Source organism: Trachypithecus francoisi, unplaced genomic scaffold (assembly GCF_009764315.1).
Source record: "Trachypithecus francoisi isolate TF-2019V2 unplaced genomic scaffold, Tfra_2.0 Lachesis_group19, whole genome shotgun sequence".
Lineage (NCBI taxonomy): Eukaryota > Metazoa > Chordata > Mammalia > Primates > Cercopithecidae > Trachypithecus > Trachypithecus francoisi.
Genome location: NW_022681464.1, coordinates 47049876 through 47062700, shown reverse-complemented (window position 1 = coordinate 47062700; position 12825 = coordinate 47049876). Strand labels below are relative to the sequence as shown.

At 47.1% G+C, this 12825-nt stretch overlaps 1 protein-coding gene across 9 annotated transcripts in view; it reads left to right on the top strand.

Annotated features, from left to right (window-relative positions):
• Positions 1 to 752: 752 nt before the first annotated feature.
• Positions 753 to 12825, top strand: part of PTPN2 (protein tyrosine phosphatase non-receptor type 2) — a 99123-nt gene continuing 87050 nt past the window's right edge. For 4 of the 9 annotated variants that reach the window (XM_033178404.1, XM_033178402.1, XM_033178409.1 and 1 more), the window contains exon 1: positions 758 to 1014. In XM_033178404.1, the coding sequence (XP_033034295.1) occupies positions 946 to 1014 (69 nt within the window). In that variant the 5' untranslated portion in view covers positions 758 to 945. Of the gene's footprint in view, positions 1015 to 1298; positions 1830 to 12825 lie in introns of those variants that run through there. The other 5 variants (XM_033178407.1, XM_033178406.1, XM_033178411.1 and 2 more) reach the window with 4 other exon arrangements.

The window sequence follows — 12825 nt, the reverse complement described above, 5'->3', positions numbered from 1 at the left end:
CATACGTGGTTATACCACATCTGAAATGTGGCTGGTGCCACTGAGGAACTGAATTAGTATTCAAAATTTAAATCCCAATACTGGATAGCACGGCTAAACCTTTCCTAACCCTTCACGTTTCTTATGAAGATTATATAGTAGGATATTACAAGCACTAAAAAAGAACTATCTTAAATCTGAAGCAAGATGACTTCCCTAACTAGTACTTTCGTTTGGTAAAAGAGGACGTGCTCTTTTTCACAGTTAACTCTAATTCGTAAGTTGTAGAACGTTTTCTTAACAAGGTGTATTCTCCCAAATTCCGGGAGAGGCTGCCTTTCCTTTTGCTCCAGCGGTTTATTTGGCATAAAATCTGCAGGCTTACAGGAGCAGAAAAGAATGAGGAATCTGTTCCCAAGTTGGTCACAGGCCGCTAAACTGACCTAGAAGATGTTTAAAATAAAATTCAAATACCGCACTTTAAAAAAATACGAAGGCTGAGAAGAAAACGAGAAATGGGAAAGCAGGAAGGCGGAGCGTGCCGGCGACTTCTCTGGGGACTTCCTCAGGGGGTCCTATTCCAGTAACCCCGCGCTACCCACACCACCGCCTCCCTCGTGTCGGAAGAAGCCAGCCCAAGAGGCTGCCACCTCGTGCTGCGCGCCGGGACCACGGCTGCCCGGTGGTCCCCGGCCCCGCCCCCTCCCACCTGGCCGCCCCGAGCCCCGCCCCCCGAGCGTCCCGCTCCGCCCCGCCGCCGACTCCGCGCGGCTCTCGGGCGCCGAGTCTGCGCGCTGACGTCCGACGCTCCAGGTACTTTCCCCACGCCCGGCCGGGCTTGGCGTGGGGGCGGGGCGCGGCGCGCAGGGCGCATGCGCCGCAGCGCCAGCGCTCTCCCCGGATCGTGCGGGGCCTGAGCCTCTCCGCCGGCGCAGGCTCTGCTCGCGCCAGCTCGCTCCCGCCGCCATGCCCACCACCATCGAGCGGGAGTTCGAGGAGTTGGATACTCAGCGTCGCTGGCAGTCGCTGTACTTGGTGAGTCGCGGAATCGCGCGGCGGTCGCCGACCTCCTCCGAGACCCGGGCTCGTGCCCTGCCCGCAGGCTCCCTCCCGCCTCCCCCGCCTCTCGCATCTAGCTCGGGGCGGAAGTGGCGGCGCGGGCCGCGTCAGGGGCGCGCCTGCGCTGACCGCTCTCTTGCTCCTTTTGGGGCAAAAAAAAGGCATGCTTGTGTTGAGCAGCCTCGTGGTTAGCGCAAGCGCAGTTAGTTCTGGAGGGCGGCGCCAAAGCGCCTTCTTGGGGAGCGCGTGGATACGCCAGCAGCATTGAGCGGCCCGGGTCGGGGTCCTTGGTGAATCTGTGGGGGCGCTCGGGCAGCCAGGGTAGGGGCCCCGGACCCCGCAGCCTCGCCGTTGCTCCCACGCCGCTGTGCGTGGTTCTTGCTCGCGGACAGCTCGTGGTTTTTCTCTGGCCGGGTGTTTTGTGGCCGGGCAGGCAGCCGGCGTCCCCGGGAGCGGCGAAGGCGGGGGCGGGCGAGTTGGGCCGCGGCGTCCGGGTCCAGCTGGCGCTCGCGCAGGACCTGTCGGAGCAGGCCGCCGTGGGCGCCGGGCCGGCAGCCGCAGCCCTCTGCGAGGCGAAGCCCGCTCTCCCGGCGGAGCCGCGGTGGTTGGGGGTGGCTCGGGGCCTCGGGCGAGGGCAGCGCTCCCGGCACCCTCCGTCTTCGCATTCCCCCGTAGCCCGGCGGCGCCCAGCGTGGGCTCTTCCCCCACAGAATCTTCCCGGAACGAAAGAGTCTCTGCTTGTGTTCGTCCAGTGATAGCGTGTCATTCTGTTTATAGTTTTCCTTACCGAGGTATGCTTTCCCTGCAGTGAAACGAAGACCTCATGGGTGCTCCCAAACGAGTGTCACAAATGAATCTCCCCTTGCAAGCCCCCTCAAATCAAAATAACCTTTCCTTGCCCTGAGATAGTGCCCTCGTCCCCTCCCCAGGGGCACCCTGTTCCGACGCCTGTCGCCCTAATTGTGCCTGTTAAGCTCACATATATGCAATATGTAGTATAAACACCTGTGATTCGCTTTTTTATGTCAACTAGACTACCTTTTAATTCAAACAAAACTTTCTCTCTCTCAAAATGATTTAATTGCTTTCCCCTTTTTAATCCTTGCCGTATTCCCAAGATTGAATTTGGTGACGGTTAAGTTACTGCTGCTTCTGATGTTTCGTTCTCTGTATAAAGTAAAAGAAAAGACGGGCTTTCCTGTAAATGTGGATGATCCTGGGTTTTTCCCCTTTCCATTTAAGTAGATGACAGTGAAAAATGTGTTCAGAAAGTAACGTTTTCTTCTTGAACACATTAGTGGGAAGTATAAATATCCTGAATCCCATGAAACAGAGTATGTTAGAATAGGGCTCTAAGTTTTAAAGAATGCTGTTAAGGACTCTTCCAATTATAGACAATCTGAAACGCCAATTCTAGTAGGAATCTTAATGTGAGAGAGAGCCTGCCAGCTGCATCTTCTCCAGTTACATTTGTTTTAGCAGAGGCTGCTTTATCTAAGGCTTAGGTTTTATATATGGAAATAGATTTGAAAAGAGAAAAGTGAAGGTAACTTAATTCAGGTTAACATTTTGGTTTAAAAATTTTGGTTTTCTTTGGTATCGTTAATATCCTTGAAAATTCAATAAGAATTGTGATTCCTTTTTCCAGAAAAATAAACTTACTCGCATCCACTGGAGTATTTCACATCCATTTTCAAAAAGATCAGAAAATCCTTCTATAGATTCTTACCGAGGAATCCTGTAGTTTAATTGGTTGGTCAATACTCATTATTTTTTCCTAGTGGAAAACAAGACCATTAGTTTGGTAATGAAACCATGACCATGCACACTGGTGTTACAGTAAAAGTAGGTCACAAACCAAGAAGGTTAGTAATGGAAAGCAAGTCAGAAGGTTTGAATTGTGTGTTTTCCTGCGGCCTTAGAATTAGAACATCCATTCAGCCATTCCACAAATATGCGCGGACCCCCAGTGTCGTTGCAGCTTTTGCTCCTGGCTTTGGGGATTCAGCAGAGAATGCTCCTGACAAGGTTCCTGCCCTCGAGGTGCTCACACTCGAGGGCTTATTCTTTTGGGGTCTCATCGTAGTTCCGTATTTTCTTTTTTTTTTTTTGAGACGGAGTCTTGCTCTGTCGCCGGGGCTGGTGTGCAGTGGCCGGATCTCAGCTCACTGCAAGCTCCGCCTCCCGGGTTCTCGCCGTTCTCCTGCCTCAGCCTCCCGAGTAGCTGGGACTACAGACGCCCGCCACCTCGCCCGGCTAGTTTTTTGTATTTTTTAGTAGAGACGGGGTTTCACAGTGTTCGCCAGGATGGTCTCGATCTCCTGACCTCGTGATCCGCCCGTCTCGGCCTCCCAAAGTGCTGGGATTACAGGCTTGAGCCACCGCGCCCGGCCATAGTTCCATATTTTCATTCATTAGTTCATAACATGCTTGTTATGTGCTAGTGTTAGACACAGAGAATTCTTGTTAAAAGACAAGAGTCCCAGTTTTTCAGGATGCAGCCCTGTAAATAGGTAAGCAGATGAAAACGTGAAAGTGATACATGTAAAGCTAGCCTGAAGCACAGGGTGTTGTGGAGTTGTGTACCTAGGCGTCCTGTATTTCCGAAAAAGGGGTGCACATGGGAGTTCTGGTGAAGCTTCTGAGGGGAGGGAGGACTTCACCGAAGTCTTGAAAGACATTGGCCAGGGGAAGAGGACAAGGGAGGTAAAGGGAATTAGTGTCCAGCAAGGAGGGCGTGCACAAAGGCACTGAAGGAACGCTGAGAGAACCACCCACAGTTTGGCTTGGAGACTGGTGTGAAGTTGAGATGCTGGAGAATAAGGCAGAGCCTAGAAGGCCCTTGTAGATCAGACTAAGGAATTTGAGCTGGTTAATGGGAACTGACTGTGGAATTGTAAGCCTGGAAATACCATGATCATATTTACGGCTTTTTTTTTTTTTTGACAGAGTCCTGCTCTGTCGCCCAGGCTGGTGCGATGTCAGCTCACTGCAACCTCTGCCTTCCGGGTTCAAGTGATTCACTTGCTTCAGCCTCCTGCGTAGTTGAGATTACAGGCACACACCACCATGCCTGTCTGATTTTTTTGTACATTTAGTAGAGACAGGGTTTCGCCATGTTGGCTGGGCTGGTCTTGAACTCCTGACCTCAGGTGAACCCCCTGCCTCGGCCTCTCAAAGTGCTGGGATTACAGGTGTGAGCCACCGCTCCCGGCTGATCATATTTACTTGTTAGCAAGATCGTTCTGACTGCTAGCGGCTGGATGGGGAAAGGGTAGGCACGTGGCACAGGGCAGTAGTCGGTTGGAGTAAACCTGAACAGAAATGATGAGCTCCTGCACTTAGACAGTGGCAGGAGGGATGGAGGGGAGATAAGAGATTTGAAATGAAATGGTAAAGGGGTATATGTTATGTATAAGTTTGGTTCTGAAACTGTTTAATTCAATTTGAGGTACCTGCGAGACACTGAAATTAAGCAAGTTGAATGTATAAATTTGGAGTTCGGGAGAGAGGTCTGAGTAAATGTGATTTTGGAAATCATGAACACATGGGTGATATTTGAGGTCTTAGACGTTGATGAGATCATCCAGGGAAGATACAGAGCGTTTGGAAATACCAAAGGCCAAGGACAGAATCTTGACAACCTTTAAAAGGATGGGTAGAGAAAGAGGAGCTTGCAAAAAAGACTGGCAGGGAACAGCCGCAGAAGTGGGGAGGAAAGCAGTGGAGGGAGTTGAGGGTGAGCAGGGCCGCCTGACAGGTAAGGGCCAGCCTGAGATGGCCATTACATTGAGCAGCCAGATTAACAGATACCTTAAAGGGAGTCATGTCAGCACACTATACAAGACAGATACGAGGAGTTCAGGAGAGAGGGTAGGAAGAAATGCAAACTACCAAGTGTACACTGCTCTTTTTAGAAACCCAACTTGAAGAAGTGGGGAGAGGCAGCTAAAACGAAGCAAAATTGTGTGACTTCTCACTTAAACACTTTATCGGCTTCCTGTTGCTCACAATGTAAAGTCAGCCGTTCCTCTGGCTCACAAGACCTCATGGCCTGCATCTCTCACTTGATTTCCCCTATTGTTTTCCTCCCCCTTTTCCACTGTGTTGTATTCTTGGAAGTGTGTGTGTCCATTCTCCCTTTAGGGCGTTTGTAAATGTCTTTCTCTCTGCCTTGGCACAATTTTCCCCCCTTCTCTTTCCTTTTTTGCTGAAACTACCTCCTACTCATCCCTGAGGTCTCACTTCCTTGGCAGGCCTTCTTGACCTGCCCATGCTGGGTATGAGCCCCGGTTGCGCACTTCTCTAGCATCCCAAGACTTCCCCTTTCATAGCGGGAATTGGATGTCATACAGCAGCAAATGATTTCGGGAACACAATTTGCATCAAGCAAACCACTATCTTTAAAGTAACACAGCTTGAGTAGGAAAAGAGTGTTTAAGGTGGCTTTTCTGCTTTGTTTAGCACAACAGTGGGTGATGTTTCTGATAATGTATTTGAAGAGTTGTGCTTTTTTTGGTAATGCTAATGAAGCTGGGAGAAGAAAGGCTTTGCTCTTGAACAAAAACTGGATACAACTAAAAGCTGAACTTAGTAGTAGGGGAACTTGATACCTTGCTGAAATTCTTGCAGGAAAAATGAATTTAGTATTTTGAGTCTGAAACTCTGGTCCCTTATTCCTTTTTGCTCCTGTTGAACAGTGTCTTTTATTTCATGACTTTGATAATAGGAGGTTTCTTAGAAATGAATTATTAGGTTGGAGTAGAACAGACTCTGTTAATCTGAGCTTATATTTTTTACTATCTCTTCAGAGCTTCATGAAGGCAGTGCCAGTGCTTTGCACAGCACCAGATGCTTAGTAAGCACTTGAAAATATGTGCTGAATGAATGACTTTTTACAAGGAAAGGGCAACTTGATGTATTGACGTGATTGCAGGGATGAACCTAAAGAGAGAGGTGGAGGTTGACATAGAAGGGATGATGGTTGGAGCCAGAAATCTTGGAAAGCAAGAGTCAGTGGGACCAAGAGCAACAGGCGGAAGAATTGATCGGGAACTCATCCCTGTAATCCCAGTGCTTTGGGAGGCTGAGTTGGGAGGATCCCTTGAGGTCAGGAGGTTAGGGCTGCAGTGAGCCGTAATTGTGCCACTGCACTGCAGACTAGGTGACAGAGTGAGATCCTGTCTCTAAAACAAGAACAACAAAACAAAGGGTGCAATTGGAAAAGTTTAATTTGGTCTCATTGCATGAGGTTAATTCTGACTTTTTGATTAATGCTCATGATCCCTTTTTGGCTTTTCCTTTCGTCACTACTGATTGCTGTCTGCATCCAGCTGACCTTTGAGAAAGGCAGCGAGAAGGAATGGAGTCTATGTGCCTACTGAGGAAAAGAGTAAAACTGGGGAATCGCAAAAGCCGTGTTATGGGATGTTTCTAAGAAGTGATGACTCAGAGTTTATTTTTAAATTCCTTTCTTTTTTAAAGATGGGTTCTCACTCTTGCCCAGTCTGAAGTGCCAGTGCAGTGGTGCGATCATAGCTCACTGCAACCTCAAACGCCTGGGCTCAGGTGAGCCTCTCACCTCAGCCTCTTGGAATTTGGTTGATTAATCAGGGTTTATAAACAGTGGAACTCTTGACTGACTTCATTTTTCTTTTTTTTGCAACCGAGTCTCACTCTGTCACCCAGGCTGGAGTGCAGTAGCACCATCTCGGCTCACTGCAACCTCTGCCCCCCGGGTTCAGGCAATTCTCCTGCCTCGGCCTCCCAAGTAGCTGGAATTACAGGTGCCCACCACCAAGCCCGGCTAATTTTTGTATTTTTAGTAGAGACGGAGTTTCACTATGTTTGTCATGCTGGTCTTGAACTCCTTACCTCAGGTGGTCCACCCGCCTCGGCCTCCCAAAGTGCTGGGATTACAGATGTGAGCCACCATGCCTTGCCATATTTTTCTTTTTCTTTCTTTTCTTTTTGAGACTGGGTCTCACTTTGTCACCCAGTCTGTAGTGCAGTGGCATGATCTCAGCTAACTGCAGTCTCAACCTCTTGGGCTTAAGACATCCTCCTGCCTCAGCCCCCCACATAGCTGGGCCTGGCTAATTTTTTTGTGTGTTTTTTGTAGAGACAGGATTTAACCATCTTGACCAGGCTGGTCTTCAACTCCTGAGTTCAAGGAATCTGTCCACCTCAACCTTCCAAAGTCTTAGGATTACAAGTATGAGCCTCTGTGCCTGGCCATTTTTCTTTTTTCTTTCCTTTTTTTTTTTTTTGAGACAGAGTCTTGGTCTGTCGTCCAGGCTGGAGTTCAGTGGCGCCATCTCGGCTCACTGCAAGCTCCGCCTCCCAGGTTCAAGCAATTCTCCTGCCTTGGCCTCCCGAATAGCTGGGACTGCAGGTGCCCACCACCACGCCCGGCTAATTTTTTGTATTTTCAGTGGAGACGGGGTTTCACTGTGTTAGCCAGGATGGTCTCTATCTCCCGACCTCGTGATCCGCCCGCCTCGGCCTCCCAAAGTGCTGGGATTACAGGCTTGAGCCACCGAGCCCGGCTGCCATTTTTCTTTATTAGAAATTTGTAGTTCAAATATTGTTAGAGAACAGTTTTTACCATTTGTGAGTCAGCTAATTTGTAGAAGTCGGATGTCAGGTGCACATCTTGACATCTCATACTTACAGTGGGGCAGCCAGTTAGGCAGGTGAATCAAAGCTGTCTTATTCTAAAACACTTCCCTTGCCTGCTAGTTACACATTCTCCTGCCTGCTGTCTAATCTCAGCGCTTTTACACGGTTGCACAAACTGCATTCCCTCGAAGATTGGCTGCTCTCTCACACCTTGGAGTCTTCGTATGTTGGATGTACTCCATGCCTACCGTATCTGTTTGCGAAACATCAAGACTAGACTCTAGTCTTCTCGGGCAAAGTTACATATGCTGCTCCTCCTCTCATTTCTTAGTTCACTATATTCTTTTATTAGAATATGAACCTCAGTGTTTTGTAGCTATTAGTCTGTGTAGCTCCTTGAGGGTGGTCTTCTTTTTCTTTGTTTTCCCGCCACTTACCTATGGGACCTGAAACATGTGAGATTCCTGGTAAATATTCAGTAAACACAGGAAAGCTGCTCCCTTTTAAAATGTCAGCACCTTAGTTTATTCCAAACCCCTCATTTGTGGCTGAGGAAACACTGAGCTAACGCTGTTGTGACTTACCTGATGTTACAATATCTGCTAGTGACATAACTGGGACTCAAATCCAGTCCTGATTCTCATTTCAGCACTGTCCTAATTTACCCATGTGACTACCTATAGTGCTTTCTTCTTATAATCTATTTGAGATCAGTGGCACAGAGGGAATCATCTTAATTTTGATGGCTAGGAGGGAATGGATGTGTTATAATATAGGTAGGGTCATTTTGGGACTTGAGCCCTTTAAAACAGTGTCTGGGATCCAGGGATCAGACTTGAAAGGTATTTGCAAATCTCCTGAAACTGCTACATTTTGTGTACGTGTGTTCCCAGGTATTTCGTTTCTAGGTGATTCCTTAGCTTTTGTCAGTTTCTTAGTGGATATGTCTGTGATCCCTCAAAATGTAAAGACCACTGCTTGAAGGGAAAGCAGCCTTGGGAAGGGTGCCCCAATGGGGAATGTATACCTAGAAATCATATTGTTTTGCCTTTGACATGTGTTTTATAGATTACTGATATCTGTAATTACAGAAATCCAGATAGTTGCATTTGTCCCCTAGCTTTTCTAGTTGCCTCTTTTTTGATTTCTTGATTTTAAACAGAATCTTTTTGTTTTTGAGAAGGGGTCTCACACTGTCACCCAGGCTGGAGTGCAGTGGCGCGATCATAGGTCACTGCAGACTCCCAACTCCTGGCTCGAGTGATCCTTTGCCTCAGCCTCTGGAGAAGCTGGGAGTACAGGCACACACCACCATGCCTGACAAATTTCTTCTCCTCCTTCTTCCCCTCCTCCTTCCCCTCCTCCTTCCCCTTCTCCTTCCCCTTCCCCTCCTCCCCACCTCCTTTTATTGTTGTTGTTTTCCTTGGCCAGGCTGGTCTGGTCTTGAACTCCCAGCCTCAAGTGATCCGCTCACCTTGGCTTCCCGAAGTGGCGAGATTACAGGCATGAGCTACCGTGCCCAATCCTTAACCAGAATTTTTTTTTGAGACAGAGTCTCTCACTCTGTCACCCAGACTGGCGTGCAGTGATGAGATCATGGCTCACTACACAGATGGCACGCCACCATGCTTGGCTAATTTTTTATGTTTTGTAGAGACGGGTTCTCATCATGTTGTCCAGACTGGTCTTGAACTCCTGGGCTAAAGCGATCCTCCTGCCTCACCCTCCCATAGTGCTGGGGAGCCATAGTGCTTGGCCAACCAGAATCTTAAAAGCCCTTTTTACTTTTTCTAGATTGTTACTCTGCAGAGGATTCCTAATTCCCAGCTGGAGAACCATTATAGCTCTCTCAGTCTCCTCCTGTTCTTTTAGCTGCCTTGTCTTCATCCTCTTACCTGCCCACTCTCTTCTCCCCTTCTTCGCTTTGGTCCTCAAAATAGTCTGGGTAAACCGGAGAGATGGACAGATAAGGTCTGGGTATGCAAAATTCAAATTAACATAAGTGTGCTCTTCACTGTAAAACGTTAGGGATGATTTGTTTCCCTTGAAATACTCATCTAGATTCTCTGCTCTCTATTCCTTAACTTAATGCCTCATTAAGGTAGTTTTTTCTTAACGGAAAGCTGTTGAGAGTCAGAGGCTATTTAAACCAACTAATAAACTGGAACTTTTAATAATACCAACCTTACTTTGGATAAGAGCGATTAGCCATATACTAAATCCTAAATCAGTTTAACATATAAACTTTAAGACACAGCAGATGATAACTGAGGAAGAGATACAGTTCCACAGACTGACTTTAAAGAATATAAGCTCTGACTCTCCTGAGTAGAAGAAAACTAAACTTTTCTGTTACATTCTTTTTTTTTTTATTGAGACACGGAGTCTTACTCTGTCACCCAGACTGGAGTGCAGTGGCACGATCTTGGCTCACTGCAACCTTCACCTCCCTGGTTCAAGCGATTCTCCTGCCTCAGCCTCCCAAGTAGCTGGGACTACAGGCACCTGCCACCACGCCCGGCTAATTTTTTTGTAATTTTAGTAGAGACGTAGTTTCACCGTGTTAGCCAGGATGGTCTTTTTTTTTTTTGAGACAGAGTCTCGCTCTGTCGCCCAGGCTGGAGTGCAGTGGCCGGATCTCAGCTCACTGCAAGCTCCGCCTCCCGGGTTCCCGCTATTCTCCTGCCTCAGCCTCTCGAGTAGCTGGGACTACAGGCGCCCGTCACCACGCCCGGCTAGTTTTTTGTATTTTTTTTTAGTAGAGACGGGGTTTCACCGTGTTAGCCAGGAGGGTCTCGATCTCCAGACCTCGTGATCCGCCCGTCTCGGCCTCCCAAAGTGGTGGGATTACAGGCTTGAGCCACCGCGCCCGGCGCCAGGATGGTCTTAATCTCCCGACTTCGTTGTCTGCCCACCTTGGCCCCCCAAAGTACTGGGATTATAGGCGTGAGCCACCGCGCCCGGCCCAGCCTGATATATTCTTAACTGGAATAACATTGCCTTACAGTGCCATTGTCTGAAATAGCTTTTAAAAATGAATGTAATGCCATTTTAAATGTATTTAACAGTGAAATCCTTGCTTTTAAAGATCATAGATGCCTTTAGACACGTTTAAAATGAACCATGTTCATGAGAGGAAATGTCCACACAAATACAGCCACCCAGACTCAGCTTGTGATGTTAGTGGGTTCATAGGCCCACCTGGTGATCCCCAGGATAAGAAACTGTGGTCAAGAAACTGATTCCAGGGGCCAGGCTGGTGGGTCACACCTGTAATCCCAGCACTGTTTGTCTCAAAACAAACAAACAAACTGGTTCAAGGTTGGATACTTTTCAAACGAAAGGAATGGAGGAAAGGAATGCAATGAATAACTTTTCAAATCCAGGACGTCTGATTTAATATGCCGTTTGCTCTATCAGTTTCGTTTGGTTCGTGTCACTGATCATTTATAACCTTTTTTCAAACTGCTTTAATTCCTCTAAGGAAAATCTGATACTGAATTATTTTATTTCTTCTTTCACTATATTTGAACAGTTTTATACTCTGAGAGCTATCGATTTCTCATTACAGTTTGCTTTATAGTACACAGGAATTCTTCCTGTGGTTTGAGCTAAGGCTACAGGATTCCTAGAGTTTGTACTCCTCTAGTCCCAGTAAAGGACCTGGTACGTCAGGGTAGCACTAGAAAGTTGGAGTAACTTCGTAACAGTGGAAACTGCTTCTGTTCTGTTTTTTTTTTTTTGAGACGGAGTCTCGCTCTGCCGCCCAGGCTGGAGTGCAGTGGCCGGATCTCAGCTCACTGCAAGCTCCGCCTCCTGGGTTTACGCCATTCTCCTGCCTCAGCCTCCCGAGTAGCCGGGACTACAGGTGCCCGCCACCTCGCCCGTCTAGTTTTTTGTATTTTTTAGTAGAGACGGGGTTTCACCGTGTTAGCCAGGATGGTCTCGATCTCCTGACCTCGTGATCCGCCCGTCTCGGCCTCCCAAAGTGCTGGGATTACAGGCTTGAGCCACCGCGCCCGGCCTTTTTTTTTTGTGTGTGTGTGTGATTTTTTTGTTTGTTTTTGTTTGTTTTGAGACAGTCTTGCTCTGTGGCCCAGGCTGGAATGCTATGGCACGATCTCGGCTAACTGCAACCCCTGCCTCGCTTTGAGTTCAAGCGATTCTCCTGCCTCAGCCTCCTCAGTAGTTGGGATTACAGGTGTGCACCACCACACCCAGCTAATTGTTGTATTTTTAGTAGAGATGGGGTTTCCCCATGTTGGCCAGGCTGGTCTTGAACTCCTGACTTCAAGTGATCTGCCTGCTTCCCTTCCAAAGTGCTGGGATTATAGATGTGAGCCAACACGCCTGGCCTACCTCATTCTTTGTACTGTAATAAAGTCCTGGTTGGGCAATAATCTAAACATAAAATAAATGAAACCATAAAATTATATAAGAAAACAATGGAGAAAATTTTTTGTAATCAACAGAATAAAAAAGGATTTTTTATGCCATGTCACAGAAACCTAGAGAAAAATGGTTTAAGTTTGATTTCATAAAAATTTAAATTTTTGACATGAAAAAATAACGTAAAGATCAAAAGATAAAAATTTTTAAATATTTGCAATATATGACAAGAACTGAACTTTCTTAATATGTAAAGAACTGCATATCAAAAAGAGGGCAGAAATACAAATGGCTTTTAAAAACAAGAAAAGCTGTTCACCTTCACAATAATAACATAATTGCAAATTATAACTATAATAAGACCATTTTTCACCTATCAAAGATCAAAAAGTTTGTTAATATAATTGGGTAGGTGAAGCTCAGGCACTTTCTTACATTATTGGTGACAGTATGCATTGATATAGCTTCTTTGAGAGGTTATTCATAGCAACATAATTTGTAATAGCTAAAACTTAGAAATAACCTATATGTCCGTTATAGATGACTGGCTAAGTAATGAATACTATTCAGTTGTTAAAAATAACTTATCATCTATATGGAAGTATTTTGTTTTTTTTTTTTTTGCAGACAGAGTCTCGCTCTGTTGCCCAGGCTGGAGTGCAGTGGCTCCATCTCAGCTCGCTGCAAGCTCCGCTTCCCTTGTTCCCGCCATTCTGTCTCAGTCTCCCGAGTAGCTGGGACTACAGGCGCCCGCCACCACGACCAGCTAATTTTATT